The sequence below is a fragment of the Vespula pensylvanica genome, chromosome 2 (assembly GCF_014466175.1).
Source record: "Vespula pensylvanica isolate Volc-1 chromosome 2, ASM1446617v1, whole genome shotgun sequence".
Lineage (NCBI taxonomy): Eukaryota > Metazoa > Arthropoda > Insecta > Hymenoptera > Vespidae > Vespula > Vespula pensylvanica.
This window is the reverse complement of record NC_057686.1, coordinates 12,888,644-12,903,826: the sequence shown is the minus strand read 5'-3', so window position 1 is coordinate 12,903,826 and position 15,183 is coordinate 12,888,644. Positions and strand designations below refer to the sequence as shown.

The following is a 15,183-nucleotide window of genomic DNA, read 5'->3' as shown; positions in this document are numbered from 1 at the left end:
GATCGTTATCGTGAGGGCAAAGCTCCAGCGGTTAATGAAAATAACCATAGTAAAGTATACCTCGGGCCGCGCCACTTAACGTTTTTTTTTTTTCTTTTTTTTTTGCACACGGCCGCACGTTCGTGGAACACACCCACACACACGCCCACGCTTACACTCACACAGACTATAAGGGCAGCTTCGTAGCAAACTGTTACGTTCATCGTTTACTTTTCCTCGACTCGACTCTAAACGAAAACGTCGTAGCTTCTATATACCTGTGTGCGCGCGCGTGTGTGTATCTGTATGTATGTGTATATATGTATGTTATATATACATGTGTCTGTGTACGTACATATATATGTATATATGTATGTGTGTATCTACGTACGTATGTATCTACGTTTATGTCTCTATGCAATATGCCGAATACGTTGCTTTTTTTTTTCAAATGGCGAGATTTTCGTGCGAAAACTTTTCACCATTTTCTTCCATAAAACCGCATCTATTATTATACTTTTATCGATAAAATTATGCAAGTATTGTCGTCCAAGTGGGACACCCGCTTCTTGACACGACGCACCTTATTACAAAGGCAACTATGTGAAATATGCCACATCGGGCTAGCCGATCGATGATGTAGGATGGTGCGCCACTCTAAGACGAGTATTTATTTATTATACGTATATGTCAATATGGTCGTTCGGCGCTTTTCCACGAATATTTTTGTTTGATCGTTCTGCCTATAGATTTCTGCGAATACAGATGTAAACATAAAATTTATCGATCGAATTTGAAAGGTTCTTTCATTTACATTCGAACGTTCGAACAGGAAAGACGAACGTCGAGTTTACCTTTTCATTAAATGGAGAATATACATATCAATTTCCTACGCGTATCTGTTACATGAATAAATTCAATTTCAAACGTGTCATATTTAATGAATAAATTATACATACGTACATACGTAATTAGATATAATATTCATTGCAGTATCGCAGTAATTATTATTCGGTTAGTCCGATTTGTTCTATTTCTGTAATTCTATTTTTATAACGATCATTTAATTTTACAGGATCGCGATAAGGGAGCAGCACGAATACATTTAGGTGACACTATAGAAGAACTTAAAAAATTTAACGCGAGACGAAAATTGAAAGATGCTGTGAAAGCTGCTGTCTCTTCGACAAAGTGGCACGCCCCTTATTCGGAAACTAATGGCGACAGCCTTTCCGATGTTGGCGATGACGAAGTCACGACTACCGGTATGTGCATGAAATTTATAAGAGGAATGAAATTTATTAAATATCGAGAGACGATAAGATTTAAGAAAAACGATCGTTCATTCTCTTTCGTTGAACAGGAGCTGTCGCTGAAATTTTGGACTCGCTCGACGATATTGAAGTTTTGCAAGAAAGCGGTAGACTGACGCGTGGTGAAATTCTTAACGCAGTTGAGGACTATCGCCTTCGAGCTATTTTAGAGGTAGGCTATTATTACTCGAATAACAAACACTAATGAGATCGTAATAAACAGGGGAGAGTTTTCTATTGATAGAAGCAAGGTCGTAACGAAGGGAATATATTTCACGGATTTATTCCAAATTTAGCGCTCTTAACGAGATCCTTTCGACCAATTTTCACGTGGTAAACTGTGTGATATCGAACGTAGGACAGGATCGACCGTGAACAAGATAGAGAGTAGGTTTAAGTAGGAGTAACAAAATTGTGGGTAAAACAGAGGAAATCAATGTTTGAGTGGTCGGTTTACCATGAAACGGTTATGATAACAAGTCGAGGCAAACTTTGCCAGCTTCGATCAGTAACTCCTTCGTTGTCCTATCGATCCACTGTGCCGATGAAGTTACTCCCTACATTTTCGCTCGATTTCAAGCAGCTACGAGAAGGAGGAACTTCAAAAGACTCTCCAACTGCGGAGCCACTATCTTCACGATCCGCTCTCTTTACTTCTCCACCCTTCGAATCCCGTGGGAAAGATATCGTACATCCACCCTCGTCGACGAACTTTCGAAATTGGCGCAAGCGCCGCTCGCTCTGTTACCAAGATGGCCGAGCTGGGGTCCTGATAAACAAAATGCCACGTACTATCGTGGGGGGGTCGCGTTATCGGATGGTCACGCGAGCGTAGCTGTGCGGGATAATACGGTGTTTCGACGGGTCTCGCGTGCTCAGAATGCGATGTTAACGAGAACATGACAGGAGGAGCATGATCCTGTCCTTCGATCGATACTTCTTCTTCATCGGCTTTAACGGAAAGATGCATATCTGTCAGCTAATGTTCTTTGGCGAGACCGAATTGGCCGCCAACTTGTTAGAAATCGCGGGTCTCTTGGTGAGTTGCCTGCTTTCGATCTTTCTTCGAATAAATCTATTCTAATTAGTAATTACAATGTTCCTACGATAAACGTGAGTTTCTATTGTCCGCTTAGGACATCTAATGGTTTGAATACGAACTATCACCTGTCGATTCGATCTTCAATAATCTTCGATCATTTCTTGCGTGTCTGTGCTTATAATTGAGATTGGTACTACGATTAATGAAACTGTTGATGTCGTTCGAACGATACCGTTCGCATTAATTTTCGGTGAAAGTAATTCTTATTAATTGTTTTCAGCTTTACGACAGGATCTCAAGTCGCGTACCCACACCATGCCGAGCGCCACAAACAGACGCTGTGCAACGTGCGCGGGAAGTCGAGGAGATCCTTCGGGAAGCGGAACACTCGACGGTACGAAACATCGATAGGGCCGACCTTCGAGAACTTCAAGAACTTTTGATGCAGCCGCACATGAGGGTAAGTAGCGCAAGAAGAATATCGATTCTTCATTAAGAGGATCTTACACGCTGAAAGTGACCATCGAATTACGCTTTCTACGATACATTCGACGAGCGCAATCATCGAAGAAGACAATTGTTTCGATCTTCGCTCTTATTACGTAAAAACGCGTAATAACATCGTCCACGTTTTGAAATTATAACTACAACCGACGGAGTTGTATGGTCCCATTGGGATCTTTCCGCATCGCCAAGGGACCCGTACTAATTCATAGGAACCAATTCGTTCGTCAACTCTGTCGTATAACGAAATAAAAAGAAAAAAAAGGCAGAAGATAAAAAATGGGAAACGTCGAGCGAGAAAAGTCGATCACTGCTTGCCTTTTCTCTCTCTCTCTCTCTCTCTCTCTTTATTTTTTTATTTTTTTTTTTCATAGCACCGAGGATGATCAATTTTCTACGACTTTATCTGCGCTGGGTCGTTTCGCGCCACCTCCCTTCCCTTCTCGTTGCATTTCCTTGTTGCATCGGAGATATTTGTACCGTTCACCTATCTGTAAAAGACTATCGTCGGTTGACTAGTAGTATATTTACCTCGGTATTTGATATTGCCTGTGATACGTTGCCGTAAATAGGGCATGGAAATGTAGGTCGATCGTTAAAATTCTCATTTAAAAATCCCGTAGCTACCGTTTGCGAGAAGGATGAGAGAGGGTAAAGGGGACGAGGGAATGAGAGAGAAACAGAGAACGAGAGAACTAGCAGGAAAGCCGTAACCTAGGGAAAGAGCGGTGGAAGAGGAGGAAGAGGAGGAGGAGGAGGAGGAGGAGGAGGAGGCACGGAAAAGACAGGAAAGGTAGAGCTTTGGAGAAGAAGAAGGAAAAAAAAAATAAAAAAGAAAAAGATAGGAAAAGAAGATCGATTCTCGACGAAATGGAGGGTGGTAGTCGAAAATTAAAGTTCGAAGCTTTCGAGCGTTCCTCTGTTCGCTCTGTTTAGACAAATTCCGATACATTGTTTTGTTTTCGTTGCCTTTTATTTACTTTTTGTTTGTTTTTTTTTCTTTCTTTTCTATTTTTCTTTCCGAACAAAGACAATCTCGATCAGTCGTATTTGACGTGAAGTTTTCAATGATTGCGAGTAATAGTTTATATCGGCGGAAAAGACCTTCGTCGTTGACGCCGAAGAGAGGACAAATATTTATATGCATATCGTTGGGTCGTCCTTCGAACGAAATATTTGGCATTCCGCTCTGCTTCCAGCAGGATCGATGTGGCGCCCTACTTCGATTAATATGAATGGTGCGTACGAAAATAGTTGTTGTCTGCCTCGAGCGCGTTTAATTGTGGAAAAGTAAAATTGTAGAATAGCTAAAAGATCCTTGGTAATCCTTCTTCATGATATCGGGAATAAATTATCGATGGCCGCAGCTAGGACGTCGCTTATTTATTTCCGTCGGAAATTTTTATTCGATTAAAACATTATTTTTCTGATCATCCGGAAGATTTATATAGATCCGACGGATAAGTATAGAACCGATAAAGATTCTTTTATGTTTGTTTTCTTAAATAAGAGAAGAAGATTCACGTCCTTAATGAATTTTGTATACGTTCCAAATGGAATAAGATTTAGTGTCCTAATTTAGATTGTAAAGTAATTTCGTGTTAAAGTTAGGACCGAGATTCAATTCGATGGAATATATTACAAGCATCGTTGAAATGAGTTTTATCGTGTTTTCTACGCCAGACGAGGCGTCGAGATTCAACTCGAGAAATTTCGCGTAGCCGGGAAATCGGTGAACGAAAAACAATGAGATTGGAGGTACTGGAGAAGGAAATGTGCATTTAGAACGGTTGCGAATAATAGACTTCTCCTTCGCGTCGAAAGTTAAACGATTACTTTGGTTTTAGTCCGAAAGGAGAGATACGAGAACAAGGAATTACAGTTTCATGAATGAGCTGACGCAATGGCGGAAGTGAAAACGGGAAGAAGAGCTAAGGAGTGAATTCATTTTGTCGGTCAGTATCGATTCACTGGCAAATCGCGAGTTAATCGTCGGCCTACACTTGTTGCGCGATATACGAGAGCTCACTTTTACACTCGTCATACGAATTTCAGTCGATTTCTCACACGCATCTACATGGATTCTTTCGTCTTGTTCCGGTATCCGATAACGAGCGAAGAAACGTGACGATAGCGAAAACATAAACTCTTATATCGATCGTAGAAATTATTTTTTTCCTTTATTAATACACGTTCTTTACGTCGTATTTGAATATTTATTTGCGAAAGTGGCAGAAAGAGAGAGAAAGAGAGAGAGAAGAGAGAAGAGAGAAGAGAGAGAGAGAGAGAGAGAGAGAGAGAGAGGGAGGAGAATCTAGTTATATATCACGTCAACATAATTATTCCTAAATCGACGTAACTACGTGAACAAATACGAAAAGTATTTCACTTTACACTTAGCAATAAATGACCTTCCAACGAACGGAAGTTAATATATTGTTGTTTAAACTTGGCACAGTATCGCAGTTATATCATACAAGGATTGGTCTGCTTGTCAGAGAGACGAAGATATAGCATAATGGCGTGGCACCTTACAAAGAGAGTAGACGGTTAATTACTTCGAAGTTGTTAGGTCCATCTCCTTCCGACTTGATCGTTAGTAACTATACAAGATCGAAGGAAGTCCGGGAGCTTGCGGTTAATGGTCTCGAGTTCGTAAAGTGAGTAACGTTCTCTGAGATGATCGGAGCTGAATGAACGGAATAAATCGTGCGCAACGGTTGAAAGATCGAGTCTCCTGATAGTCTTTGAAATTGTGTGGTACGATTGTTTCCATCCAAGATTATCTAGGAAGTAACGATTGGTCAATGACGACCGATTGACGGATAAGATAAAGCTTCCCCTAGACGAGACCTCTAGTAGATAACGAGCTAGGAATTAATCGAAGCGAATAGGAAAACAAAAATTGAGCGTAAGTCGTGGCATGACAGTCGAGGTTCACGATCCGTTGAATCACGATTGATTCGCTTTGTATGTGAGGTTCCCAAGGGCCCGATAACAACCGCAGTTCTGTTAGTGACAGCTATGCAGGCAGCTAGGGAGGCAGCTAGAGAGGTAGCTAGGCAGACAATGAGAGGAACAAGTAACAACGAGTCAGCTCGCGGTCTCGCGCGTCGAGGGGTGGCTCGATTCGGCTCGGCTCGGCTCGGTTCAGCGCGGCGTGGCGCGCTGTGTCGCATGCTACGGTGTTGGAGGGGTGGATGGAAGGAAGTGACGTTGTGGGGGGTGGCCTGGTGGGCGAAGCCGCGAGGGCGCGGGCGCCAGGGCAGCGGAGCTAGTGTGCCGCAGAGCGCAGATCGCGACCGACGCGGTTCCGCACGCCTCTTCTGCGTCACCGGTGTTGTTTCTATCTTCGTTTCTCTCTTTTTCTCTCTCTCTCTCTCTCTTTCTCTCTCTCTCTCTCTCTCTCTCCCCCTCTCTTTCTCTCTTTTTTTCTCTGTTTCTTCCTCGCTCTTTCTCTTTTACACTCATCCAGTTTTCTCTTTCTCTCTGTTATCCCTCGCACGTGTTAGATCGGTCTAACGCTAGCGGTTTTCCGATCTGCGATTTTTTGCTCGCCGAAAGCTCCGTAACTTTACCGGTTTCATCCCGGCGAAATCGCGCCGAGCGAGAAAGAAACAACAATAGCATATGGTGAAGCGCAGCCGAGGGTGGAAGGCGCGCGGGATACGCCGTAAACAGCCGGTAGCGTAGCAAGCTCAAACCGCGACCTCTCGCGAGCGTTTTCCATCTGGCGCTGACGAAACACCCTTTTCCTCTCTTCTCTTCTGTTCTCCTCTCTTCTCCTCTCCTCTTCTCTTCACTCTTTTTCTTCTCTTTTCTTTTTCATTACGTTCGTGCAATCGTGTGTGCGTAATCGTGCATATGTGTGTATGTCCAACTCTACTGCATATTAGTGTGCGCAACGTCATCCCTACTTTTTTGTGATCGAACTACGCGCTCGATCGACGTCTCGCGTTCGAAACGTTCGACCGGACATTGGAACGAGCGATCGAAAAGTGCATTTTATTCTCGAGAACGATCGGCCACCGAAGAGATACGAAAAACCACTTTCCTACGCACCTATATCTGCTTTTCTCTTTTTCTCCCTCTTCCTTTTTCTCTCTTCTCTCTCTCTCTCTCTCTTTCTTTCTGGTTAAATATCGAGCGATGACTACTACCAGAAGTAGAATTCTCGAGCTAGACTTCCACCTATTTTTATTTTTATCGCCAACGAACTTGCGTACGTTCCGACACTCTCAAGGCGCCTCGAATCCTACGTGAATTTGGCAAAGAATCAACTTATTGCTACCCTCTTAATGTCAGTCCTTTTATCATTACATTTCTAACCGGTCTACTCGCGAAATTACGTCGGTCTGCTCGTGAACGACACGTAAATAGGTACTTCTATATTTTTTCGAAAGCTCGAATGGTATCTGTTGCTTCCGTCTTATCACGTTTTGTACATTTCGTTTTTTTTTTCTTTCTCTCTCTCTCTTTTTTTTTATTTTTCTTTTAACGAATCGTGCACGTTCCGTCGAACGATTTATCTATATCACGTCGATCGTTGTTTGATGTTTTAATTATTTTTCAAATGCGTTATACATTCGTCAACTATTATATTAGGGAAGAAATAAGTTCTTTCTTACAGTGGCATAGGTATTAGTTATCACACGGTAATCGAATATCCTTGATCGCGTATCAAATGGATCTCCTCTTTCGTTCACCTGTATGAAAGACTCGTGTATTGTACACGCGGGGTCGTTGATCTCGAATAGTCTACGAATGAATAGAGACGGCGCGCGTATATTCTTCGCTAATACTTCGGCAGCTTTCCGTGGTATTCATAGAGAAGTAGGTACTACGTACACGCGTGTTGATAATACTATACCATCCCTACGTAAAACGAGAGAGTATTCACTTTTCCATCATTTCAAAATCCGTTCCGTTATGGCATTCGTTATTTCAAAACTCTTCCCTTTTAGATTATCTACGTTTCATGGTTTTTTTTTTAACATGATATTTATACAAGTATGTTAATTTCCGTGCTATTACAAAAGACCCTAATTAATTCAAATACCAAAGAACAATAGAATTTTACGAGCTTAACGTTGCATTCTACGATAACGCAAGCTATGGTTCTTTTTATTTAGTAATTCTCTTTTCTCTCTTTCTCTCTCTCTCTCTCTCTCTCTCTCTCTTTCTCTTTTTCTCTCTGTCCTTCTCTTTATCTCTGTCGACTGTCTTTCCATCTTCGGTCGTCGAGAAATTTCTTTTCAACAGCCTTTCGCAAAATGAAATTATCTCTCAACGCGCAGCCATTCGAAGCAGTTCTAGCGATGTTTCGTTAGTTGGCTGGTCATGAGCGCATTGATAAGTCTGGTCGCGACAGGCTAGGACGGTGAACGAAAACCAATAATTTTGCGGTTTCCTCGAGAAGCCTAACCATATTCTCCATCCGTGAGACAAGCTTCCACCGATTGCCAGCATATTTCACATCGGTGACCCTCTTCTCCTTTCTGTCACTCTCTCACTTTCTCTCTCTCTCTCTCTCTCTCTCTCTCTCTCTCTCTCTCTCTCTCTCTCTCTCTCTCTCTCTCTCTACTACTACTCTCCTCGTCATAATCGATTCATCGGGTTAACTGCGAGTAGTTCGCTCCTATCGCTTGATCTTCACTCCCTGACACTGCTCCTGTTCGCTTGGTTCTCTCGTCGACGATGAAAAGCTTTTACTCGAGTCTCGAGATATAAAAAGTTTTACCTTCGAAAATTTTTTTTATGGTTCTTACTTCCTCTCTACAAGGTTTTCATCGATGAATGTTATACGTCTTAATTGAGTTGCTTAGGAAATACGAGAACTATTATTATTAGCATTAATCGCTAACCTTAGAAATTGAAGGATCGTGCTGCAATTCAAGACTGACGTTTAGGAATTAGAATGACTATTTCGAGGGCATACAGAGCAAGAATGAAGAGGAAAGGAAGGGAGGAAGGAGGAAGGAAGGAAGGAAGGAAGGAAGGAAGGAAGGAAGGAAGGAAGGAAGAGGCAATCGAGCAAAGTTCGAATAACTCTCGCGTGCGATCGATCTAACTTAAGAGGATTAATTTGGCTCGAGGAAAAATAGCGAGGTGCCATTTAATTGCCAACGGTCCCACCTCTTAACTTTTATTAGTTTAGATCGTCGCTCGTAATGCGATCTATTAAAAAATTTTCCTTGCTCCGGGTAGTTTTTTTTTCTCTTTTTCTTTCTTTTTTTGGGAGGGGGTGGGAGGGGTTATTTTTTCTCCCTATTACTTATTATTTCACGAAGGAAAACTTTCCTCTTGTAGTTTTAAATGTTATCACCCTTCGTAAAGGAGTAGTTCTTTTTTTTTTTATTCTTTCTTTCTTTCTTTTTAATTTTATTTTATTTTATTTTATTTTATTCTTAAACCTCACGAGTTGACGAAAAATCTTCACGCTTGACAGTGAATTTTCTCATCGCCGACGACTACGACTAATTCCACGTTTTATTACACCTCGTACGCTTTCGGGACACGAGTGAAATCACGAAACGTGGATGGGAGGAACTTCCGACGCCCCGAAACTTTTAATTTGTAACGTTGTTTGATGTTTTATCCGTCCTTCGTGGTATCTGCTCGTTTATTTTCTAAAAGTTCTAAATATTGACTTTACGAGCGCGTTACTTTCTACTTCTCACTACTTTTTTTTTTCTATTTTTGTTGCCACAAGTAAAAGCTTTCAGACAAATGGAGTGAGAAAAAATCCAATAAAATTAGCGAGAAAAACTTTTGCGCACGTCGATAGGGAGGGATTATTGAAATCTAATTCTAATTCCTTTGTAGAAATCTTAATAATAATGATGAGTAATGTTTCATCATTGGCATTAATGGTGAAGAAGAATAATCTGATAATTTTCGTCTATTATGGCGGTTTAAGTATATTAATTCATATCGCGCACGACCCGTTAAAAGCTCGTCTTATAAGAATAACGAAAGATGCATAGGAATCTTTGTGCGAACGTTATTAATGACTATGCTCGTAGCATGTAACGGCCAAGGAAACTGTGTGGTGATGTCCTTGGATTTCTCTCATTAACCGCATTCGTATTCCCTTTGCAAAGACGTATGTTCTCGTCTCTTTCGTGTATATTCGTTTCCCATGTGAACTTGGTTGAGATGCTTTCGGCATGAGTCTCTAACGATACCTCCTACTTTCCCTCTCTTTACCCCTCAACTAAATTCATTTATAGACGGCGCAATACAGATCGTCGAGAGATATTCCCCAAGGTGGTAGCCTAACGAATATAATGACGTCTAATTGGGTAACTTTAAATGAACCTTAAGTAACTGACGATCTTAAGGGAATCGTAGAAGAAGCTGCGTTGAGATAGTTACTCGTTTCTTCCTTCGTTTCTTTCCAGATAACCACGACATTTTATATATGTATGTATATAGTGAAAAAAAAAAAAATAAGAAGAAGAAAAGGAAGGAACGAAGTAGGTAAGAGATTTTCTTAATTAGTTTCCAACCGTAAATACGAATTGAAGAAGCAGGTGTCCATGACATTCGCTCATTAAATTTTTAACGTCAGTACGACGAACGGAGATAGGTCTCCATCCTAATGGCCAAATTCCTCTTGTCTCATTCTCGAGTACTTCGGCCTCTCGATGGAACGAGAGAGGAGAACATTCAAGAGTACCGTACCTATATATCTCGAAGGGCGAGTATGCTTTGTCTCATTATTAGGGTGTCCTTCCTTTCTCACTCCGTACTATATCGCCTCGCCTCTAAATGAAGTATGTTGTGCGATAACTTTTCGATGATATTTCGAGATCTATAGGGATTTCAATTCGGCCGTGTATAAAGTCGTAACAATTTTTCGTTAATGTCTTATCAAAAAATGATCACTCATGTGGCGTTCGATATTCCGCAATATATATATCGACGCGAGTATACAATTACGTACGTTGTTTCCACAGGGAAAATTCGATTTCGCCTCCTGGATAACGGGGTACTCGCGCCAAGCACAATTTTCTCAATGAATTGCCGCACGAATATTCGTTCCTTTTATCGGTGAGGATTTACGCAAATTGGTAAACAGAGCACGACGAGGCGCACCACTGACGGTGGGCGCCGTTAGCGTCAATCGATTTAATTTTCGGATCGCCAAGAAAATAAAAAATCGTGCGTGATTGCGTTATCGACAAGATAGAAGGAGAGAAAGAGAAAAAAGTAGAAATAAAAGGATAGTTATAGAATATCGTATAATAACCATGGAGTGTAAAAAAAAAAAAAAAAAGAAAAGAAAAAAAGAAATAGAAAAGGAAAAAGATTGACGATTATATCGGAAAATTTTTACGAAAGAGTTTTACTTGCGAGCGAATAAGGTGGATTTATATTTCCTTTTTTTTTTCTCTACTCTCCTATTTCATTCCTCTCTTTTCCCTTCTTCTTTTTCTTTTTTATTATTATTCAGAAAAAGAAAAACGAAAGGAAAACGAGGCCGGAGGGCCGAGAGGTCCGCACGCTGTACTGGTCGTAGCAGACCTGCGCGTTAGCGCATTGATTGAATTTTGTACCGGCAAGCGAGCTAGAGGGGGGAACGAAGGGACGAAGAGAAGGGGTGACCGAGGGTGGCGAAGAGAGGTGGCTGACGAATGGCGGGACGATGGAGTCGAGCGACCGGAGAGGAGGAGGGAGGGGAAGGGTTGGGAGTTAGAGGGTGTAGAAAGAGGGTGAGACCACGAGGATAGTTAGATTTTTGAAGTAGCACGACTGGCCGTGGATGAGAGGAGACAGGGAGAGGAGGTTTTAGAAGAGACGACGACGACAACGACGACGACGACGACGACGACGACGACGACGACGACGACGAGTCGAAATCGTTCAAGAGTAGGAGAATTCGTTGGAGCCAACCGTGCGACTTTCCTTGGCAAATATCTCCGTTTGCTATGGCTGCTGCTACGCCCGTTATTCTTTCAAAACGCGCTGCCGAAGTTAAGCGGCACCCTTCCTTTCCCACTCATATTCTACCCCTTTCCTTTTTTTTCCTTCTTCTTCTTCTTCTTCTTCATCATCATCTTCTTCTTCTTCTTCTTCTTCTTCTTCTTCACGATTCTCCTTTTATCCTCTCTTACGGTCCACCCCTTCCCCCTATCCTTCACCCCTTTCTCATTCTCCTCGTCACGATTTTTCTCCCTACGCACTTTTCTTTATGGTACGGAGAGGAAAATAGCTTGCCAGAGCTTGCAAGATGGCATCGAGTTTCGAGTTTCGATTTTACTACTTTCTTCAATTCCCCTTGAAAATTCTTTCTTTCCACGTTCACGTTCTTTGCCAACGGGAAATATTATTTCTCTTCTCTTTCATCCTCGGTGATGATGTTATATTGTCTCGAGATAAACGATGAGACTTAATCCTAAATGTGAATGGTCATTCAATATATGTATATAACGGATATAAAGCTTACGAAAAGCGAGCGTTTTTATTTCTAACCGGATAATCCCTCGAGCTAGAAGAACGGAAGTATCGTTGCGATTTCTCTAAGCTCTTTCAAGCTTCTTCGCTATCTCAAAACGTATCGCTATATCGAATCCGCGGAATTACGTTCGTGCGATATCGAAAAACTACTCAAAGCTACGAGACGAGACTTTCGAAAACGTTCATGCGAGAGTCTCCATACGGTACCATGCGTTTCCCTTTTCTCTTTTCTTTCTGTATCTGTATGTTTTTTTTTCCTCCTTTTTTTTTTTTTTTGCTTTTCTTTCTTTTTTCCTTTTTATCGAGACGCGAGTATTCTCCGACGTTAAAAATTCTCTGCTCAATTCACGTTCTCCCTTTTGCATACAATATTTATGCGTTGTCGTTATCGCGGAATATCGTTTCCTTTATTCCCATCGTGAAATCGCTTTGACCTAAATCAAGTAGATCGGCATGCCTACGTAAGCGCGACGTCGAAAGGGCAAAACGAAATTCGAATACCCGTTGGAAGTGAGCCGATTTAAGCTGTCAATGAACGCTAACGGAATCCTCTTGCGTTTTTACGTCTTTCTTCGTAGCACTGGCAAAGAAATTGAATATAAGCCAAATACTAAAAAGGCAATTATATTAAGCGAATCCTACGTCTCTTTGTGTATACATACGTTCGTGTGAATGTTCGTGCGTGTGCGCTCACATTTGTGTCCTCATATACGTACTTACTTGCCAGGGTATTTCTCGGGGCTGTAGACCGCGCGAATCAATTAGCGGGCAGGTCTAGCGATAAGCAAGAAGAATGAGCTTGCTTACGTACGTAATTACCGAGTTGAATACGTAATAGGCGCCGTATTTCTCTTTGCGTTAGCCGGTATTCGTCCGAGCTATTAAATAAGAAATCTCGGTCGATTCGCTCGATTTTATTGCTTCTCTGATTTTTACACATGTACATATAGACGGTATAGAGAATATCCATCGTAATATGTCCACCATATTTCTTATCCTTATATCGACGATAGCTAATCTTAACATTTTTCGTTAATATCAATGAAACATGGGTATTATCTTATCCGTCCGAAAGACCATCTTCGAAATGAAAGATCTCGTGGTTACAGGCATTCACGAATACTTATACGTTGTAGATACGCGCTGATGTATATTCGCAAAAGCTTACAGAGGCGTATAGGTACGCGTTTATGCATACACATAAGCCGATGAACGAGTGGCGAAATCAACGTTTCTCTCTGGGGCATACGATCGGTGCCCTCCGGGAGTTTGGCAATATTACTAGTTCTTGTTTTTCTCACGGGCAAGCATTGAGACCGTGCGCGTTTTGTCATCGAGCTTCTTTGTTTGCTTTCAAGCATAAAAGCACCAAGCTCGTACCTCGTTCGTACCTTCCTTCTCTTGGCTCTGTCTCTCTTGTTTTTTATTTAGCTCACTCTTTTCCTTCACCCCCCCCCTCTCTCTCTTTTTCTCTAATCTATCTATCTATCTATCTATCTATCTATCTATCTATCTATCTCTATCTCTAATTCTGCGTTTCTGTTCCTCGCTACCAACAAATAGACAACGCGTATCTATTTCTTTGGCACCTGTGCTATTCCTCTTTGCGACGACGCGAAATGAAGATTTTCTTTTTCGTACGGCCACCTGCCTATTGATTCACGTAACTAAATTATTCAAATGAATTAGAGATATTTATGTATTGTAGTTTAGTATTTTTCTTAGGAATCGGTTTACTTAATCGTTCATACGAATTGTCGGAATGAAGGAGAAAAAAAGAGGGGAAAAGTGAAGATTTTTGAGACGCTGCCAATCGTGAAGTAAGTTCATTGCTCGCTTTGCTTCCTGCTTGAGAAGAGACATAGCGAAAGGAAAATTTAAGGAAATGGCAGTCCGGAGGCATCATCTGTAGGGAAATGCATAGAAACGAAGTTACGATAATGTACGGCTGTAGAAAGTCTAAGGAAAGGGATGGACTATAAGGAAAACGAGAGGCGACTGCCAAACGAAGCTCTTCGTACGCGTTTTCTCGTTTTATGGCTAACTGCCCAAAAATCTTCTCTTTCATTCTTTAGACATTTTTTGCGTTTCTAGGTACGTATTTTTATTCGATTTTACAAGAAGGAAATCCCCTTGTGACGTTTAGTTTCAATACCTTAGTCCTTTCGTAAAACTTCAAATCTTTTTATTTAACAAATCAAATTGAAATAATTTGAATGACTACTCTTTAAAGTCGTGAAAAGAATTGACATTGATCTATGCATCTTATGCAAATGAAAAGTCGAGTTTGACGAGTTTCGTTGATTGGAATAGATAAATCAAAGCATCTTTCTTGAATTATGATCGGCGACGAAAGTACGTTACTCTTTTATGATCGTACACGAGTACAGTATCGATATCTTAACGTGCTCTACTTTCTCAGCATCCGGAATGTAAGTACCCACTTCTGCTCAGGATCGTCTTCGTCTCTATCGTCTTATTTTGAACAGGCGTGCTTGATTTTCCACGAAAGATATCGAGAAAATCGCCAGGATTTTGTAGTTACATATACGAAAGAAGAAGAAGAAAAAGGAGAAGAAGAAAAAGAAGAAAAAGAAGAAGAAAAAGGAGAAGGAGAAGGTAGTCGTGTTGAAATTTTTAGATCCCCTTTTCGAAACGACTCGCGTCCAAGACTGGTTCCGGGTCTTTGAGCTTTCTACGTGGACAGGAGCTTTACTACGAAGGCGCGGCTAGCTTCTTTATCAGGCTGTTTTGTATTCACAGCCACGCGTTGGCTCTTCTCTCTCTCCTAGAACATCTTTCCCTTTTCGCATAGATCATGATCATACACGAAGACGTTTTGTTTCCTCGTAATATCGTCGTTGGTTTGCGTGTGATTAAAAA

The 15,183-nt window shown here is 41.3% G+C and overlaps 2 protein-coding genes across 17 annotated transcripts in view; both read left to right on the top strand.

Moving 5' to 3' along the window:
• Positions 1–15,183, top strand: part of LOC122626902 (peripheral plasma membrane protein CASK) — a 119,294-nt gene that overhangs the window by 27,948 nt on the left and 76,163 nt on the right. For all 16 annotated transcript variants that reach the window (XM_043807458.1, XM_043807464.1, XM_043807460.1 and 13 more), the window contains 3 exons: positions 1,055–1,244; positions 1,343–1,464; positions 2,615–2,794. In XM_043807458.1, the coding sequence (XP_043663393.1) occupies positions 1,055–1,244; positions 1,343–1,464; positions 2,615–2,794 (492 nt within the window). The remainder of the gene's footprint in view (positions 1–1,054; positions 1,245–1,342; positions 1,465–2,614; positions 2,795–15,183) is intronic.
• Positions 6,367–15,183, top strand: part of LOC122626908 — an 11,442-nt gene continuing 2,625 nt past the window's right edge. The window contains exons 1-5 of the mRNA XM_043807483.1: positions 6,367–7,218; positions 7,469–7,671; positions 8,136–8,318; positions 13,864–13,963; positions 14,014–14,919. The gene's annotated coding sequence lies outside the window, so the exon portion shown is untranslated. The remainder of the gene's footprint in view (positions 7,219–7,468; positions 7,672–8,135; positions 8,319–13,863; positions 13,964–14,013; positions 14,920–15,183) is intronic.